The 14,705-nt window shown below is 30.2% G+C and overlaps 1 protein-coding gene across 3 annotated transcripts; it reads left to right on the top strand.

The window, feature by feature from the left end:
* Window positions 1-133: 133 nt before the first annotated feature.
* On the top strand, window positions 134-9,780 carry LOC129918537 (NADH-cytochrome b5 reductase 3). Of its 3 annotated transcripts, XR_008772969.1 has the most exons (5): window positions 134-713; window positions 5,364-6,020; window positions 6,095-6,194; window positions 9,052-9,455; window positions 9,586-9,780. XR_008772969.1 is itself a non-coding variant. In XM_055999139.1 (4 exons), exons 1-4 carry the CDS (start codon window positions 696-698, stop codon window positions 9,756-9,758), a joined length of 948 nt encoding a protein of 315 aa, XP_055855114.1. In that variant the 5' UTR covers window positions 140-695; the 3' UTR covers window positions 9,759-9,780. The 3 variants fall into 3 exon arrangements, 2 of the variants coding, with proteins under 2 accessions (XP_055855114.1, XP_055855115.1); XM_055999139.1 differs by lacking the exon at window positions 9,052-9,455 and having other exon boundaries at window positions 140-713; XM_055999140.1 differs by lacking the exons at window positions 134-713; window positions 9,052-9,455 and adding an exon at window positions 1,011-1,191.
* The last annotated feature ends 4,925 nt before the right edge of the window (window positions 9,781-14,705 follow it).

The following is a 14,705-nucleotide window of genomic DNA, read 5'->3' as shown; positions in this document are numbered from 1 at the left end:
AATATAATAATCCGATATTTACCTTCTAATAGAGAATCAGCTGATTGTAGCTTCTTCTCATCATGCGCCGCCTTTTTAATTTCTATTTTTTTTTTTTTCAGATCAGCAGGTGCTTTTAACGAAACATATTTCTCTGCTCCAAAGAGCATCATCAAAATTAAAAACAACAACAAAAAACTTAAAATATTCCCTACTCGTATAAAAGATACATAAATCGTTTTTGCATTTCAATTCTATTATAAAACTGCGTCTTCTATCGAAATAATATACATTCCCTCCTAGAAAAGAAACTCCCCCACTTGGGTGAGAATCTATACAAAAATTCTAAAAATTACGTCACCTTGTGTCAGTCAGGAAAAGAATTTCAATTTTTGTATAATTTTCAATCTTAAAAATCATTTCTTTTTGATTTCTGTTTCGTGCGGTTGGTGGTTGTTTCTTGTGTTTTACCCGTTGCTTAGTATTCTTGTTTGTAGATAGACGACACCAACGAGAAATCAAGAATCCAAAAAAATTACATAATTTTTTTTTTAATTGAAATTCGATTTTTTGTGACTGCGCGCCGCTGTCGATCTCGATTTTATTTTTTATCAAACGAAAACGAAAGTCTTTGTAAAAAGGACCTCACTCAGTTTCAATCCAGCCAGCAGAAGTGGAAGAAGGCAAAAAAACGATTCCAGAGAATCTTTGCAACCATGATAAATCAATCGCATGTGAGTTCTTTGCTTAAAGTTTGTTGTTTGTTAAAAGGTTCCCTCTCTTTGATTCTCATATTATTTCATTTGTTTGTGAGCTATAGCACCTTTATTAGACAAATGAGAATGACCAATCACTCTTCTATTCCCTCCCCACCAAAAAAAAAAAAAACTGTGTGTTTTTTGTGCTTATCAATTCTCAAACTGTTTGTGTTCCGCTTGTCGACAGCTGAGCTCTGTCGTTATAATCTGAATAGCTTTATGAGAAAAATCTACCTTCATTTTTATGTGGACGAATGACGGTCGTAGTTTTGAGAGTTTTTCAGTTTATATTCGCGTTTCTAGTTGGGAAGTGCTGCTTTCGTTGCGATTAAGCGAACTTAATTAGTTCGATAGTAGCTTGAACACCGGGCCTTGAATTCATACAAAACTGGTTATTAAGTTCAAATTCCACATAATCCATACTTAACTTTCCCATAATATGACATCCTTTGATGTAAGTATGTGTATATTTTGCATATAAGAAAGTCTCTTTTTTGGGATCACAAAATCGATAGAAATAGGAATGAGGAAGGTATATTTCCGTGCTAAAAACAACATAGGTACCTTCGTGTCTTTCAATGTGGAGTGAGAGTAACTTTGGAATTATATTATTGAGGGTGTCAGAAGAAGGTCAGGGTCGATTGGGAAGGGGGGTTATTATTAATGTGAGTTGGTTTTCAATTTATGTGTTGGTTTTTCTTCGTTTTAGGGAATTTAATTTAATGATAAAATAACTAGTTAAGTTGCATAATCATATTATTATTTTGTTGATAAGATTGGTTAGTAGATTGTTTAAATTTTTTAATTATTGATGAAATTCTCAAGTAGATAGAGTAGGTACCTACCTCTACCTATTTAAAATAATAATAATAATATGACGAAGTAAAACTTTTAACCTAATCACGTACACAAATTGATTACACTTTTTTATAAATAAAAATGCCGGGCTATCCCAAGCAAAACCTATTGAGTGAAATGAAACGCATGATCATGCCATGATGATGATTGTGTTTGATTAATAAATTTAGAATCAACAACAACAACTGCGTTTGAGTTTACTGCTGTTGTTGCTGTTTTTTGTTTAAGTAAAAATTGGCGATGAACGTCATTTTGTTGATAATTGTTTTTTTTTTTCATAAAATGGGTTTTGCTTTTTATTATTATTGCTAGCCGGCAAAATGTATTTTTGTTGTTGTATGGAATTAATGAAGTTTGCTAAAGAAAATAAAAGATCTTTTGACACACGTAACGTATAGGGTGACTCACAATTTAAGTTCGATTAGGAGGGTACGTGGAAGAGGAGCAAATGATTGTTTATAATACTGCCCATAATCTCGTAAAGACCATAACTACAAAATTTTCGATTTTAATTTTTTTGCATATTTGGAGTTAGGGCATTGTCTCTGATTTATTCTCATTTATTTTTTAACCAATTCCTTCAAATAAGTCAGAAAATTCAAAATGTACTTTTAAATTTTTTTCATTTTTATATGCAAATTGCGATATTAGATTTAGTGTTTCCCTCTATAGCTCTGAAGTAAGAAAAATGTAGTTAGGGCCTTTACGAGATTATGGGCAGAATAGTTCTGTTAATCTAGAATCCATTTCGATCTTTGTTATCAATTTTTGACTTATACTGTGGCTCTGAAGCAATTTATATTAATAGAGTTATAAGTTAAACCACGGCGTCCTCTCAATTGGTCTATAAGTGACGATATGAGTTCGCCACTTTGAATTTCAACAAAAATATCACTTTCATCTGGGCGTCTGGACTATTACTCCAACAGAACTGCAAAAAATCTAAAGCCAATTTAAGATTCTTTTAATTTTAACATTAACATTCCTAAAATACAGCTATGGACAAAGAAATAGAACTTTTCATGATTTTGTTTTTTACAAAAATTGAACCTATGAACTTTAATATTTTAATTTTTAATGTTCTTTAATCTTTTTTAATGATGCCAGTCGAGCTGACTGCTAAGCCAAAGCTTACAAATTCATATAAATCTATGTAAATGGTACAAACCTAAAATGTCAATAAATGAATTATTTACTTTACTCTACAACATATTTTAATTTTTATTTCAGAACATTAAAAGTTAATGAGTATTCATTATGTTAATAATTAGAAATTATTTCTCTTCAATTCAATTTTTGTAATATTATAGTTTGTATTCTATTTCTTTTGGAAATCGTAAAAAAAACATTTCTAAGCAAAGTAGTTTGTTAGTTGACCAAGATTTTTTAACATTAACATCATTCATAAATGTTCTATGGGGTTATGATCAGGTCTTTGAGCTGGTCTGGTGCAAACATCGAATTGTTCATCCAAAAACCAATCTTTTAATATTATTGGTGTATTTTTGGGATCATTGTTATGAGTGAATATCATTTACCTATGAAAAAACTGCTTCTACAATATTCTGCTTTATATAAGGATAGGAAATTGCTTCCGTTCTGCGATCATACCAACAGGCCCTTTCCATGGCGGAAAAATGCCATTTTCCAAAACACAAAACTGCATGTTTTTATTCTAAGCAAATGTTAGGCGATCTTTGATGTTTTTTTTTCTTTTTTATATTATGGACATTTTTTTTTTGCTTCACAACAGTCCATATACCTTAGCATCATTAAACCTCCTTGTTATAAATCTGCGTGACACGTTCAAACCGAATTCTTTGTTTCCCTCAGAGATAATCGTACAATATGACTTAAATAACCCACATTTACATTTTCTTGTTATCACTCTATCGGAAAAAAATAGTTCCGACTTTAAACACACTCTTATTGAAGTTTGGCGAGGAGAAAGCCAGTATTTTAATCTATTCATAGATTTTAAATGCGTTAATTAAATAGTAGCTGTACAAAAATGCATTTTCTTTATTCTTGCAAGGTCATTTTACTTCTTATAATACTCCCGAACCTCATTTAATCAATAACACCCTTTCAATTGCTCGACCGCTCGTTTTTCAAGTTGTTTTTTTTGCTTTCAAAAAAAAAAAAACATGTTGTTCTCTTTGGGTTGGTGATGAATGACCAAAACCCATAATCCCAAAGAGAAAATCCCCAAAGCCAAAATCCCCAAGACAAACCTGGGTATAGACAAAATCTCCAGGAAAAAATCTCAAAAAAAAAAAAATCTCCGAGCGAAAATCCCAAAATTTCAGATGCGCAAGTTGTGTATCAAGCAATCAAATCGCGCTAGCGATTTGATTGCTTGATACACAACTTGCGCATCTTCATTTTGGAAAGACCTATTTTTACTCATATTTAATTGTATGCTGTTATAACTTGCCTCAAAAGATTATGCTTTAGAATCAAAAGATTATGCTTAGTTCAACTCGCTGTATCCTTCCAGTATATTAGAATCATTGTTAAGGCACACGAATGGTAGGTCAAACAAGGAAGGTTCAAGTCACGGTTGTTTACACAATTTATTTTTTCTATTCCGTTTTAAAAGAAGAACCTTTATGATTTTAAAATTGTCGTGTTTAGTTCTGATTTTACTTTGACTTACAGTGTTTTTTTTTATCATTCTATTACGTTTTTGTTTTTGCTAATTGGAGATTTTTGGGGATTTGGAGTAAATGGGAGAAAAAATTATTTATTGGAGATTTTGTCCATTGGATGCCTTTCCCCATGGAGATTTTGTCCATGGGGTCAAAAATTTTCTGGAGATTTTATCGGATTGAGATTTTTTTTTTTTGGAGATAGTGTAGGTTTCCCGTTCTCTTTCGATTTGTAAGCTCACTAGCAGCTTTGGAAAGAGAGTATTCCAAACTCGATCGACCGATATGTCGAACTTCATCAAAGTACATTATGTATTTCCTTTTTTTGGTGATGGCTCCTAAGTATTGTTCGTCTTATGACTCTTTTTTCTGAAGATACCTTCACTTCCCAGCTTGTCATTGCAATCATGCAACCCAATTTTAATATAGCTTGGAATCTTACCGGAATCCAATCCATACTCACCAAGTGAAGTATGTAGAAAAATTCGATAAAAGTTTATTTTGATATACATTTTTTTAAACCATGGTAAAATGTACCTATAAAATCCTTTATCAAAATTAAAATTTAAGTAACATTTTATTGGTATCAACCGATGCTTATGGACGTTATTGAAAAAATTTGACGATGACTATTAATCTTTCAATGGATTAGTTAGATGCTACTGAAATTCTATTATCTAACACTTATTCGAATAAAAAAAATGTATGTCACCAATTAATAGATTTTTATTGGAAATAGGTAACGTCTTTTTTCAAACAATTCTGGAATTCATAATAAATAATTAAATCTTATTTATGTAATGATTTCTTCCAATCGAAAAATAATCCTTTATTTTAGTTACTAAGGGTATTTATTTATGATATTGAAAAGGTGAAAACCCCCATCTGTTATTCCTTTTAGTTAAGCAAATCACCCACCAATCTCATTTTAATTTAACAATGATATTAAATATCTTCCCACTTATCTATACGACTCTGATAAGTATTTTAATTATAACCAAATCCATTACCTTCAAAAAAAAAATTAATTAACTTGCAAATATTAGCAATTCATCCTTAGCAACACCAAAGTTTTCAAATCAAATTATAATAACTTATGATATCTCATTTTTTTTAGATCGTCCCAATTGCCGTTGGCATTGTAGCAGTAATTGCTGGAGCAGCCTTAGTACACTATTTTCTAAATAAACAATCAAAAAAATCTGGCAAATCAAAACCAAATAAATCGGCTCGTCTAAAGACACTGCAGGATCCAAATGATAAATATCTCCTGCCATTGATTGAAAAAGAAAATCTCAGTCATGATACCCGGCGATTTAGATTCGGATTGCCATCCAATCAACATATCCTTGGTTTGCCTGTAGGTCAACATATTCATTTGATATCAACAATCAACGATGAACTGGTCATTCGGCCCTATACACCAATATCGTGTGATGATGATCAGGGATACGTTGATTTAGTTGTTAAGGTTTATTTCAAAGACATCCATCCAAAGTTTCCGGATGGTGGAAAGATGACACAATATTTGGAATCAATGAAAATTGGCGATAAGATTGCTTTCCGAGGACCATCTGGTCGATTACAGTATTTGGGATCGGGAGAGTTTTCGATTAAGAAATTGCGAAAGGACCCACCAAAGACTGTTAGAGCTAAGAAGGTCAATATGATTGCTGGAGGAACTGGAATTACCCCAATGTTGCAACTTGTAAGAGATGTATTGAAGAACAAAGACAAAGACACAACAGAATGCGCACTATTATTTGCAAATCAGGTATAAAGACTATTTCAATTCTCTCAATTTTTTGAATAATCTCAATAATACTTTTTTATTTTCCATTACTTTAGACCGAAAATGATATTCTGTGCCGTGCTGAACTTGATAAATTGGCTCAGGAGCACCCGGATCAGTTTAAGGTCTGGTACACCGTAGATAGAGCTGCTGAAGGTAAGAGATTTATGTTACCAATTAAATTAAATATTCATTTGTTATTTAGAAATTGTGTGGGTTTACTTTATTATTTTCGTTTAATTTCCTAATTCTAACGCACACTTTTGGCCAAAATCCAAATAATTTTTATTTATATTTTAAATATTTCCCAGTTTAATTGTTTTACGTAATTTGTAAATTCGTTTACCCCCTTGTTTCTATAAACATGTCAGATTCTCTTTCATGATTCATGATTTATTTTATACACAAATTGTCCATCTGTTCTAGTTTTTTTTTTTTTTATTAATTTTGTTGCTATTCGACTTGACCTGTTGAAATTTGTAAACGATTTGTTAAGACACTTTGTGAGACTCACGTTTCATTCAAACGAATATATGAATAAATTTTTTGTGTAAGGTTTTTTTTTTTTGAATGCATGAATGATGGATGAATTAGATTATTGGGGTAGGTAAGGGATTCTTTTGTAAATCGGATGGAAGTTTTCAGACAGAATGTAAATTAGGTATTATTGGGGATGGATGACAAGTTGTGAGAGGCCTCCAGACTGTCTGGGGTTTTGAAATGCAAAAATAATAAAAGAAGATGTTTTCGAAATTTGTTCAATGTTATTGATGGTTTTTATATAAGTCTAAAATATCTTACAATTGGTGGACATAAATTTGAGAAAAATCAATGCATACAAATAATTGTTTGTTACTTCTTAAGCTGAGGTATTAAAAAATAAGAAAATGTAGATTTCGACCAATTATTTATTCACAGGTTTATAGTATTGTTACCAACTACATAATACAGGATGTATCAAAAGTATTGGTTCCAACAAAATATTCTGAAAGACCAACTTAAGGGTTCTCAGAATTTGGTAACATGTTCTTCCACAAATTTTACAATCTTCAATTAAATGCAATGTTTGTGCAGTTTCTGAAAAACCCTAATTTAAATTATTTTGATTGTAATTGATTTTTATTTTTACTATCTCTATAAGGCAAGTAATTGGTTTCGTGTGGGAAAAAAAAAATTGAGATTTTAATCACAACTAACGTTACGATGATAGAGAAGGCCAAAAAAGTGGGTCCCGTAATTCCGACCGTCCGGTCCGTCTGTGCGTCCATCACATTTCCACAGCCTAAACGGGTGGACGGATTTCTTTTCAAATTTATTTCAGATGATTTTTATGGAATTCTGAAAGTTGTTTTTTTTTTTTCTTTATATTTTATATCCCGCTTAGAATGTGTACCTCCCATACAAATATTTCAAGTTATAGCAAATTACTCGAAAACGGTTCTAAAAACTTTGATTAAACTTTACATACGTATTATTCAAAGCAATTGCAATAAAACTGCATTTTTAATTTCGGTCTTTCCCCAACATCAACAAAATTTCTTTAAAATTTATATAGAGGCAGCTCTTAGAATCTACAAGTTAACTAACATAAGAGTGCTCTGAACTGCAAGAGCAAGTACGTGCGACAAATTTTAGTTTTTTTACAATTCCTTTATTTAAACATTGATTAAAAGTTGAGAAAAATTTGTTTATCACATTTTTAATTTCGTACGCCATTTTTCAAAAAATTAATTAACAGTTCAAAGTTTTAATAAAACTCAATAATAAAAATAATTTATTATTATTATTGCCCTATTATTTTAGTTTTCAAAAAACTATATAAGTTTCTAAAGTTGAACTTAGAACGAAAGATATTGCAAATTGAATTCAACAGAACAGGGTTTTTCACAGAAAAAAACAAACAAAAAATAAATACATAAATATGTATATTTTGTTGTTTGCTTATTTCTTTTTCAAGGTTTTTTTTTTTCTGAAAACCCCTGTTTTGTTTAATTCAAAATATCTTTCGTTCTAAGTCCAACCTTGAAATTTGTTAATACTTTCTTTTGAAACAACAATAACAAGGCAAGTTTTTAAAATAATAAACAATTGTCAAGGAGAGTCCTGAGGATCCCGTAAAAAAGCAACATCATACAGCGTTCCGATACGACAACGGACTTAGAAAAAAAAAAATAGTCCTACAAACCTGTTATAATTTGAGTTGACCTCAGAAACGGAACAACACAAAACTTGGCAAACCGGTGAACACGCGGATCACTAGTGTAGACCAGTAACGTGGGATAGTTATGATCTTATCGAAATCGAAATTAAGCTTTGAAAGGCTCGCAAACCTAGATTTCTTTACTGAACACTGTCTAATGCCAAGAAATTTAACAACATTTGCAAAAGCCCTATAGTTGAAGCAATTTACATATGTATATTCCCTGCACATAATCTAGTCTTTCTTAAATGATAACTTCCACTTAAAAAATGGTACGGCGAACGGTTATCTTGACGCTAGAGGTGTGGGTCTATCCCTACGGCCTTACTATATGTAGGTCTAACGGGCATATAGTGACAAAACTTAACCAGAAAAGAATTTTCCTTATAGAACTTTTGAAAGCAGTTTAAGTTTTTCCGCCGCTTTCCTGATAATTTAATCTAACTTCGGCTTGTTCGGCTAATGAAGTTCATTATTTCCGAAATGATACAATGCAAAAGTAGAATAGAAAAAGAAAAGAGTATCATAAATAAAATGTTTTCTAAGCTACCCAGTGGCGAAATGTTAAGTGTGATGCACTGTCACATCAATGTTTCTGCCTTCAAATTCCGCATTAATCACCTTCCAATTTTTTGTTTTTTGTAAACAAGTTTCTAATATTTGAAATATGTTTGCTAGATTTTTGTACTCTTTTTTTGTTGATTTTATGTACTGTATTTAGTTTCTGCACCAAATTATATTTTGTAGAGTTATCTGTGTTCTTTAGTATATTTTACTTCTACATAATTCCTGATATCAATAATTAAATTCTAGGTTGGTCATTTAGTCAAGGCTATGTGACCGATGACATGATGAAAGATCATCTTTTCCCACCCGACAGTGAGACACTAGTTCTTCTATGCGGTCCACCACCAATGGTTAATTACACATGTATACCGGGCTTGGAACGATTAGGCTATGATGCTAATATGCGTTTTAGCTATTAAAATAAAATACAACAAACAAAATTATAAAACAAAAAACGAGTGATAACTCTTGTAAACTGTACCTAGAATCGCTGTCTTGTTATAAACTACTATGTGTTGTGTCTTAGTTGGACATTTATTTTTTGTTGTTAATTTTAAAGAGGCTTTTTAGAGTTAATCTTATTATTATTGAAGTAAATAAACTTTATTCCATGTCTGCTTATGTTCCTGAGAGGACTTAATATAATAAAGGTACTTTAGTGTATGTAGTTCAAAATTAGTTTTAGTTTGAAGTAATTTTTGTCTTCTTTTTTCGAACTTTGTACATATTTGATAACATTGTCATGAAAATGTCTTAATATAATTTTGTTAATTTTTTCAGGCTGGAACTTTGGCGTTGGTTTTATCAGTGAAGATATGATTAAATCTCATCTCTTCCCAGCTGATGAAAACACAATAGTGCTTATGTGTGGACCACCTCCAATGATTAATTTTGCTTGCAATCCAGCATTGGATAAACTAGGATATCATCCTGATCAAAGATTTGCTTATTAAAAAATTTGCAAAAAAACAAAAAGTTGTAAGATAAAATATTCAAGTTATAGAAAAAACTAAAAAAAAAAACAAATAACTTTTCTTTACGGGAAAGACTATTAGGGAATATAAATGGCAAATCAAAAAAACATTTTATTTCAAAAAGGCATTAAATCTCTTATTAAATAAGAAAAATTTGCTATAAAAAACTTAAAACTATACAAATCAAAATATCAAAATAAAAGTATAATTGTATATTTTAGAAAAAAAAAAAAAAATAAAACTAAACAAAAAACACTACTTAACAACGAGATGCATTTTGTAATAAATAATTTGCATTATTTTAGTTGACTTGTGAATATTGCAAATATTGTAGATAAATACATACAATACATACAAATAAATGGAAAACAAAACAAATTGTTATTATTTTTATATTCAACTTTGAATTTAGGTAATTGCGTGAATGTTTTGGATTGATTTGAAAGCTTTTATCTAAATGATTTCATGCAATTAGAGAGGAAAATCAGAAATTACAACACAAAATTGTTTGTGAAAAAAAATTTAGGTTAACAAAAGTCATAAAACTACCAAACATTTAATTGAGTCATTTATTTTCAAAACATGATAAGTCCATAAAATTTTCAGGAGAAGAAAAAAACGTTCTATATTCTTTTGATGTGTGTAGCTAAATTTATAAAAAATATATTATTCTGTAAAACTTTTGCCTAGCTACAGAATACCGTTTCGTTTTTTATTTTTTTAGCGATAGTTCAAAAGATAAAAACTAAAAACGCTTTTGGACTTATCATACTTTGAAAATAAACGGATGTTGAATTAGTTTTAAAATGGATATACAATTTTGCTTTTAGCCCCAGTCTATCAAACAATTGTATTTGAGATTAAAATACAATGTTCAGAGTACTTATTTAACTTTAAAGACGTTTTAAACTTAAGATTTTCGCCCAGTAGTCTAATATAGCATTTACACATAAAGAAGCTGTTGTTTATTTTCAAAAGATGATAAGTCCGGGAGTGATCCTGTTTTTGATACTAAAAAAATATTTCGCGTAGCTGTAAGATCGGATATAAGTTCATATTTTGAAGACAGACGTGGTTATCCCTAGAGTACAAATTTGGTCAAAAAAGCGAATTTTGAAAATAAATGATTCAATTTTTGTAATTAAAAAAAAGTTTACGAGACAATGTTAATTGTAGATTAATCTTGTGTGATTAAATTGTAGGTACTAATACTAATAGAATAAGAAAAACTTAATTGAGTCCAAAGTGAAAAAATTCATACGTATTCACGATTTAAAAAACCGGACATAGTAAAATTGATATTTTTTTTAGCAGATCGTGTACATTGTACGGTATTTTAAGTTATGCATTCCTTAACAAATTCGAAATCAGACATGACATAACGAAGATAGAGTGCGAAAAAACTGGGCCCCGTAAATCAGTCTGTGTGTCTGTATAGAGAGCTGTACAGTTTTTCGGAGACAAGTTTGGAATTAGGACCAAGCAAAAAAACGTTATTTGCCTTTAACCAATTTTGGAAAAGTTTAATAATCTCAAAAACGGCTTTTTTTTTAAAGTACCTTCTCCTCATTTTACCTCCTATGTACAGAGGCGTGTAAAATAATAGGTGCGAAAAAGCAATTTTGAAAAGGTTATGAATTTGGAATGAATTTAGTGCTTGAATGCTTAGGTAGAGGTTTTCATCTTATTCTCATCTTATCTTTCTTTTCCTTTTAACAAGTGCCGTGTAGATAGCATTTAAAAGACCTAAGATCTTACAGGCATAACGGTAAAATTATTAAAAATCAGTCAGTTTCTTGATGTTTCAATTTCATCCAGCAGTTGTTTTTACTTTATTGACCCATTAAGGGTTACAATGTCAATTTTTGCTGTGCAAAAAAAAGGGTGTATAGATCAAAGTCACAACCTCATTCAAGGTTTTGATTAGATAATGTGACTTATTAGTTTTCGTAGCATTTGTTTTTATTTTTGTATAAATTTTATTATTTTCCAATTGATGGAATAAGTAGAAAATGCTAATTGTCCTTAACGAATAAGAGAAATAACTAAAGCTAAGAGCTGAGGAAAACAACTATAAAACAATAGCGAGACAGGTTGGTTGTTTTCAAAACATGGTCAGGGTCACAAATGCCTTGAAAAGGATCATCCGTTCAAAAACACAAAGATGATCAAGAAAAACTGCTGTAACCGCAGAAACTAAGTTCTGAAATAATTCGGATTAATCAGGGATATAAGAATAGATCTAATCTTATTTAAACGCCAAAATAAACATTAATGTTTAATTCAAAAAAATATTTATTCTAGATCGAGAAATAGAAACTACCGTTCGTTGCCAATAAAAAGGAGTATTTTTTCTACGAGATTAAAACCCTAAAAGTATACTTCTCCTATCAGATAACAGCAATGGTTTTCAAACCACTGATTTAATTTGTGCAAAAACAATAATAAAATTGCTCACAGATTTGGTATCTTTTATTTGGGGACTCTTTAAGCTCAAGACTTTTGTCATCATCGAGCAAAGCGATCTCATTTTTTGTATTACATTATATCAAGTCAAGATAAGTAGGTACTAAACGCTTCTAGCAGAACAATCGTTAATCGTATTCGTAATCGATTATTACAAATCTTTTTGAACTTCTCTGTCAGCTTTGTAGTTTACTTAATATGTATTACCAACTAATTTAATTATTTACCCAATCAACAACCATGATTAGCATTTTTTTGTTTATTTATTTTTGAGTGAAACCGCAAGTGTATCACTTATCTATTACAAAGAGGTGTTTCCCATCGAGTTACGTTATGTTTATTTTGTGACTTTTATAAAATTAGTTCAGAATGTGTATCTTTTGATTCATCTGTTTGAATGTTTAACAATGTGCTAATGGCTTTTTTTTCGAAAGTCATACAAAATATTTCATTTGAAGTGTGATGTACTTGAACTTATAAGTGTTTAACTTGGAGTCAATAAAAATATACCTACCACACATATGATTTGTTGCTAAGATCATTTATCGAGTAGGTAATAAACGTGCCATTACTGAGTCACAAAAATAACTATTTTCGAAAGAAATATTTATTCAAATTATTTAAGATGGGAACAAGAAATGATTTCGGTTATTTTAATCACATTTGAAATTAAGAATTTTCCCACGATCGTTTAGATTTAAACTTTCTGATTTTATAGAAGGAAATATTAACTGAAAATACAAATTTGGAATCCACGTTGATGATAAAACAAAAAATCTTGTTTTGCAGAAAAATATTTTTTGCCAAAATTTGTCAGTATCCATGCCAGTAATTATATAGTGAATTTATAGCTTAAAAACAAACAAGTCTTGTGGCATTAATTTTTATGGACAGTTTTTGATTGATTGATTAAATACAAAAGACTTTACGACATTTTTGTTTTTGTCTTCAATTTAAATCTTTTATAATTCTACAACTTTCACTTTTATAGAATGCAAGCGATATTGTAGAATATACTAACTAATTGCCTTTAATTTAATTGTTTATTTCTTTTGCATACATATACTATAAAATAATACATATCCGTAACAAGTGATGAATTCTATTTTTGAAATGAAAACTTCTTAAGTATCGTAGTGATTTGAACCACGATGAAACGAAAAAGCGAGAGGAAAAATCAATTGATTATGACTTTGTTGTTTTATTAGATAGATAAATGAAATTTATACTGTAGATAGGTAGGTAATAAATTAAACTATAACTGTACAGAATGTCAATTCATTTTATATTCAAAGCCCTGAGATATCGACGAAAAGATGTTCTAAACACGTTAGGTAGGTATATATTTTGATCTAGAGCAGATACAAATTTGACACATGCTTTAACTTTAGAACGCATGCTGATAATATTATCTTTCATTAGATATATCACACATAACGGTACGTGCTCTTCAAGTTATACAATCTTAAATTGAAAAACTTGAAAAATACCTCAAAACCAACTGTGGAGATCTGTTGCCGATGACCAACCACCAGCATAGGAAGTACCGCGTAATTTCAGTTTCGTCGTGGTTGGCCTTAAAAATGCTTACTTTTTTTTGTAGGCATCGTAGAAAAATGATTGAAGCGTCATATTAAATGTGAAATTATAAGCTTTTAGATGATATATAATTTATTATAGGTTGTCATTTAAAAAAATGGATTTAATGGTGTAAGAACAGAAAAAAGATTGATTTTTGTTGCTTTTTTTTATGAAAACTGATTGGGCTAAAAAAAATTCAATTTTTTTTGTGAAATGCTTTAAACGTGGTCTATCTGGCAATATTTCTCTTGTTTCAAATCAGAGATAGCATAAATAACCCATAAAAGCTTCCCTCAGAGTACATATTCCAGGAAAATTTAGCTGGCATTTTAATAGGATTTTTCGTTCCTGAAAATATATTGGGAGGAATATTCACAGGAAAGGTCAGCAGGAAAAAACATTTTCAAATAAATTTCCACAGGGAAATAAAATTCCACTGCCTGAAAGCAGCCCTCCTACGAAATAATAGCTAAATTCCCCTGAACAAATTTATTACGATACCAATAATTACCTTAAAATTATTCTATTCATGAAAGCCCCAATATCTTTATTTGGAAATCTACAACTAACCTGACAAATTTTAGAAAACTATGCGTCCACGAAAATAATATTAAATTGAGATGGTTCACCAATATTCATTCGGCAGGAGAACCCCGTGTTAAAAAACTTTACAAAATCAGATCAAAAGAGAAAGATTTCATGTATCTAAAATTGTTATTACGAACAAAATTTTGTGATTTTTTTCGGGATTGCAGAATCGCAATTAAACTCTTATTTTCGACTTTACTTGACAAAATTTTCGATTTAGTCCAGTCCATCAATAATTTAATATATAAATCATTCGTGAGAAGTCGTAGTTTAGAAATGTTTAAATAAAAT

Source organism: Episyrphus balteatus, chromosome 4, assembly GCF_945859705.1.
Source record: "Episyrphus balteatus chromosome 4, idEpiBalt1.1, whole genome shotgun sequence".
NCBI lineage: Eukaryota > Metazoa > Arthropoda > Insecta > Diptera > Syrphidae > Episyrphus > Episyrphus balteatus.
Note: the sequence above shows the minus strand (reverse complement) of the source record. Positions and strands in the feature narration are given on the sequence as shown.

Bases quoted from the DNA above. Each gene is read 5' to 3' on its own strand.
- LOC129918537 (XM_055999139.1), top strand. The intron at 6,021-6,094 runs GTATAAAGACTA...CCATTACTTTAG, and splicing joins CACTATTATTTGCAAATCAG to ACCGAAAATGATATTCTGTG. The intron at 6,195-9,585 runs GTAAGAGATTTA...TAATTTTTTCAG, and splicing joins CGTAGATAGAGCTGCTGAAG to GCTGGAACTTTGGCGTTGGT.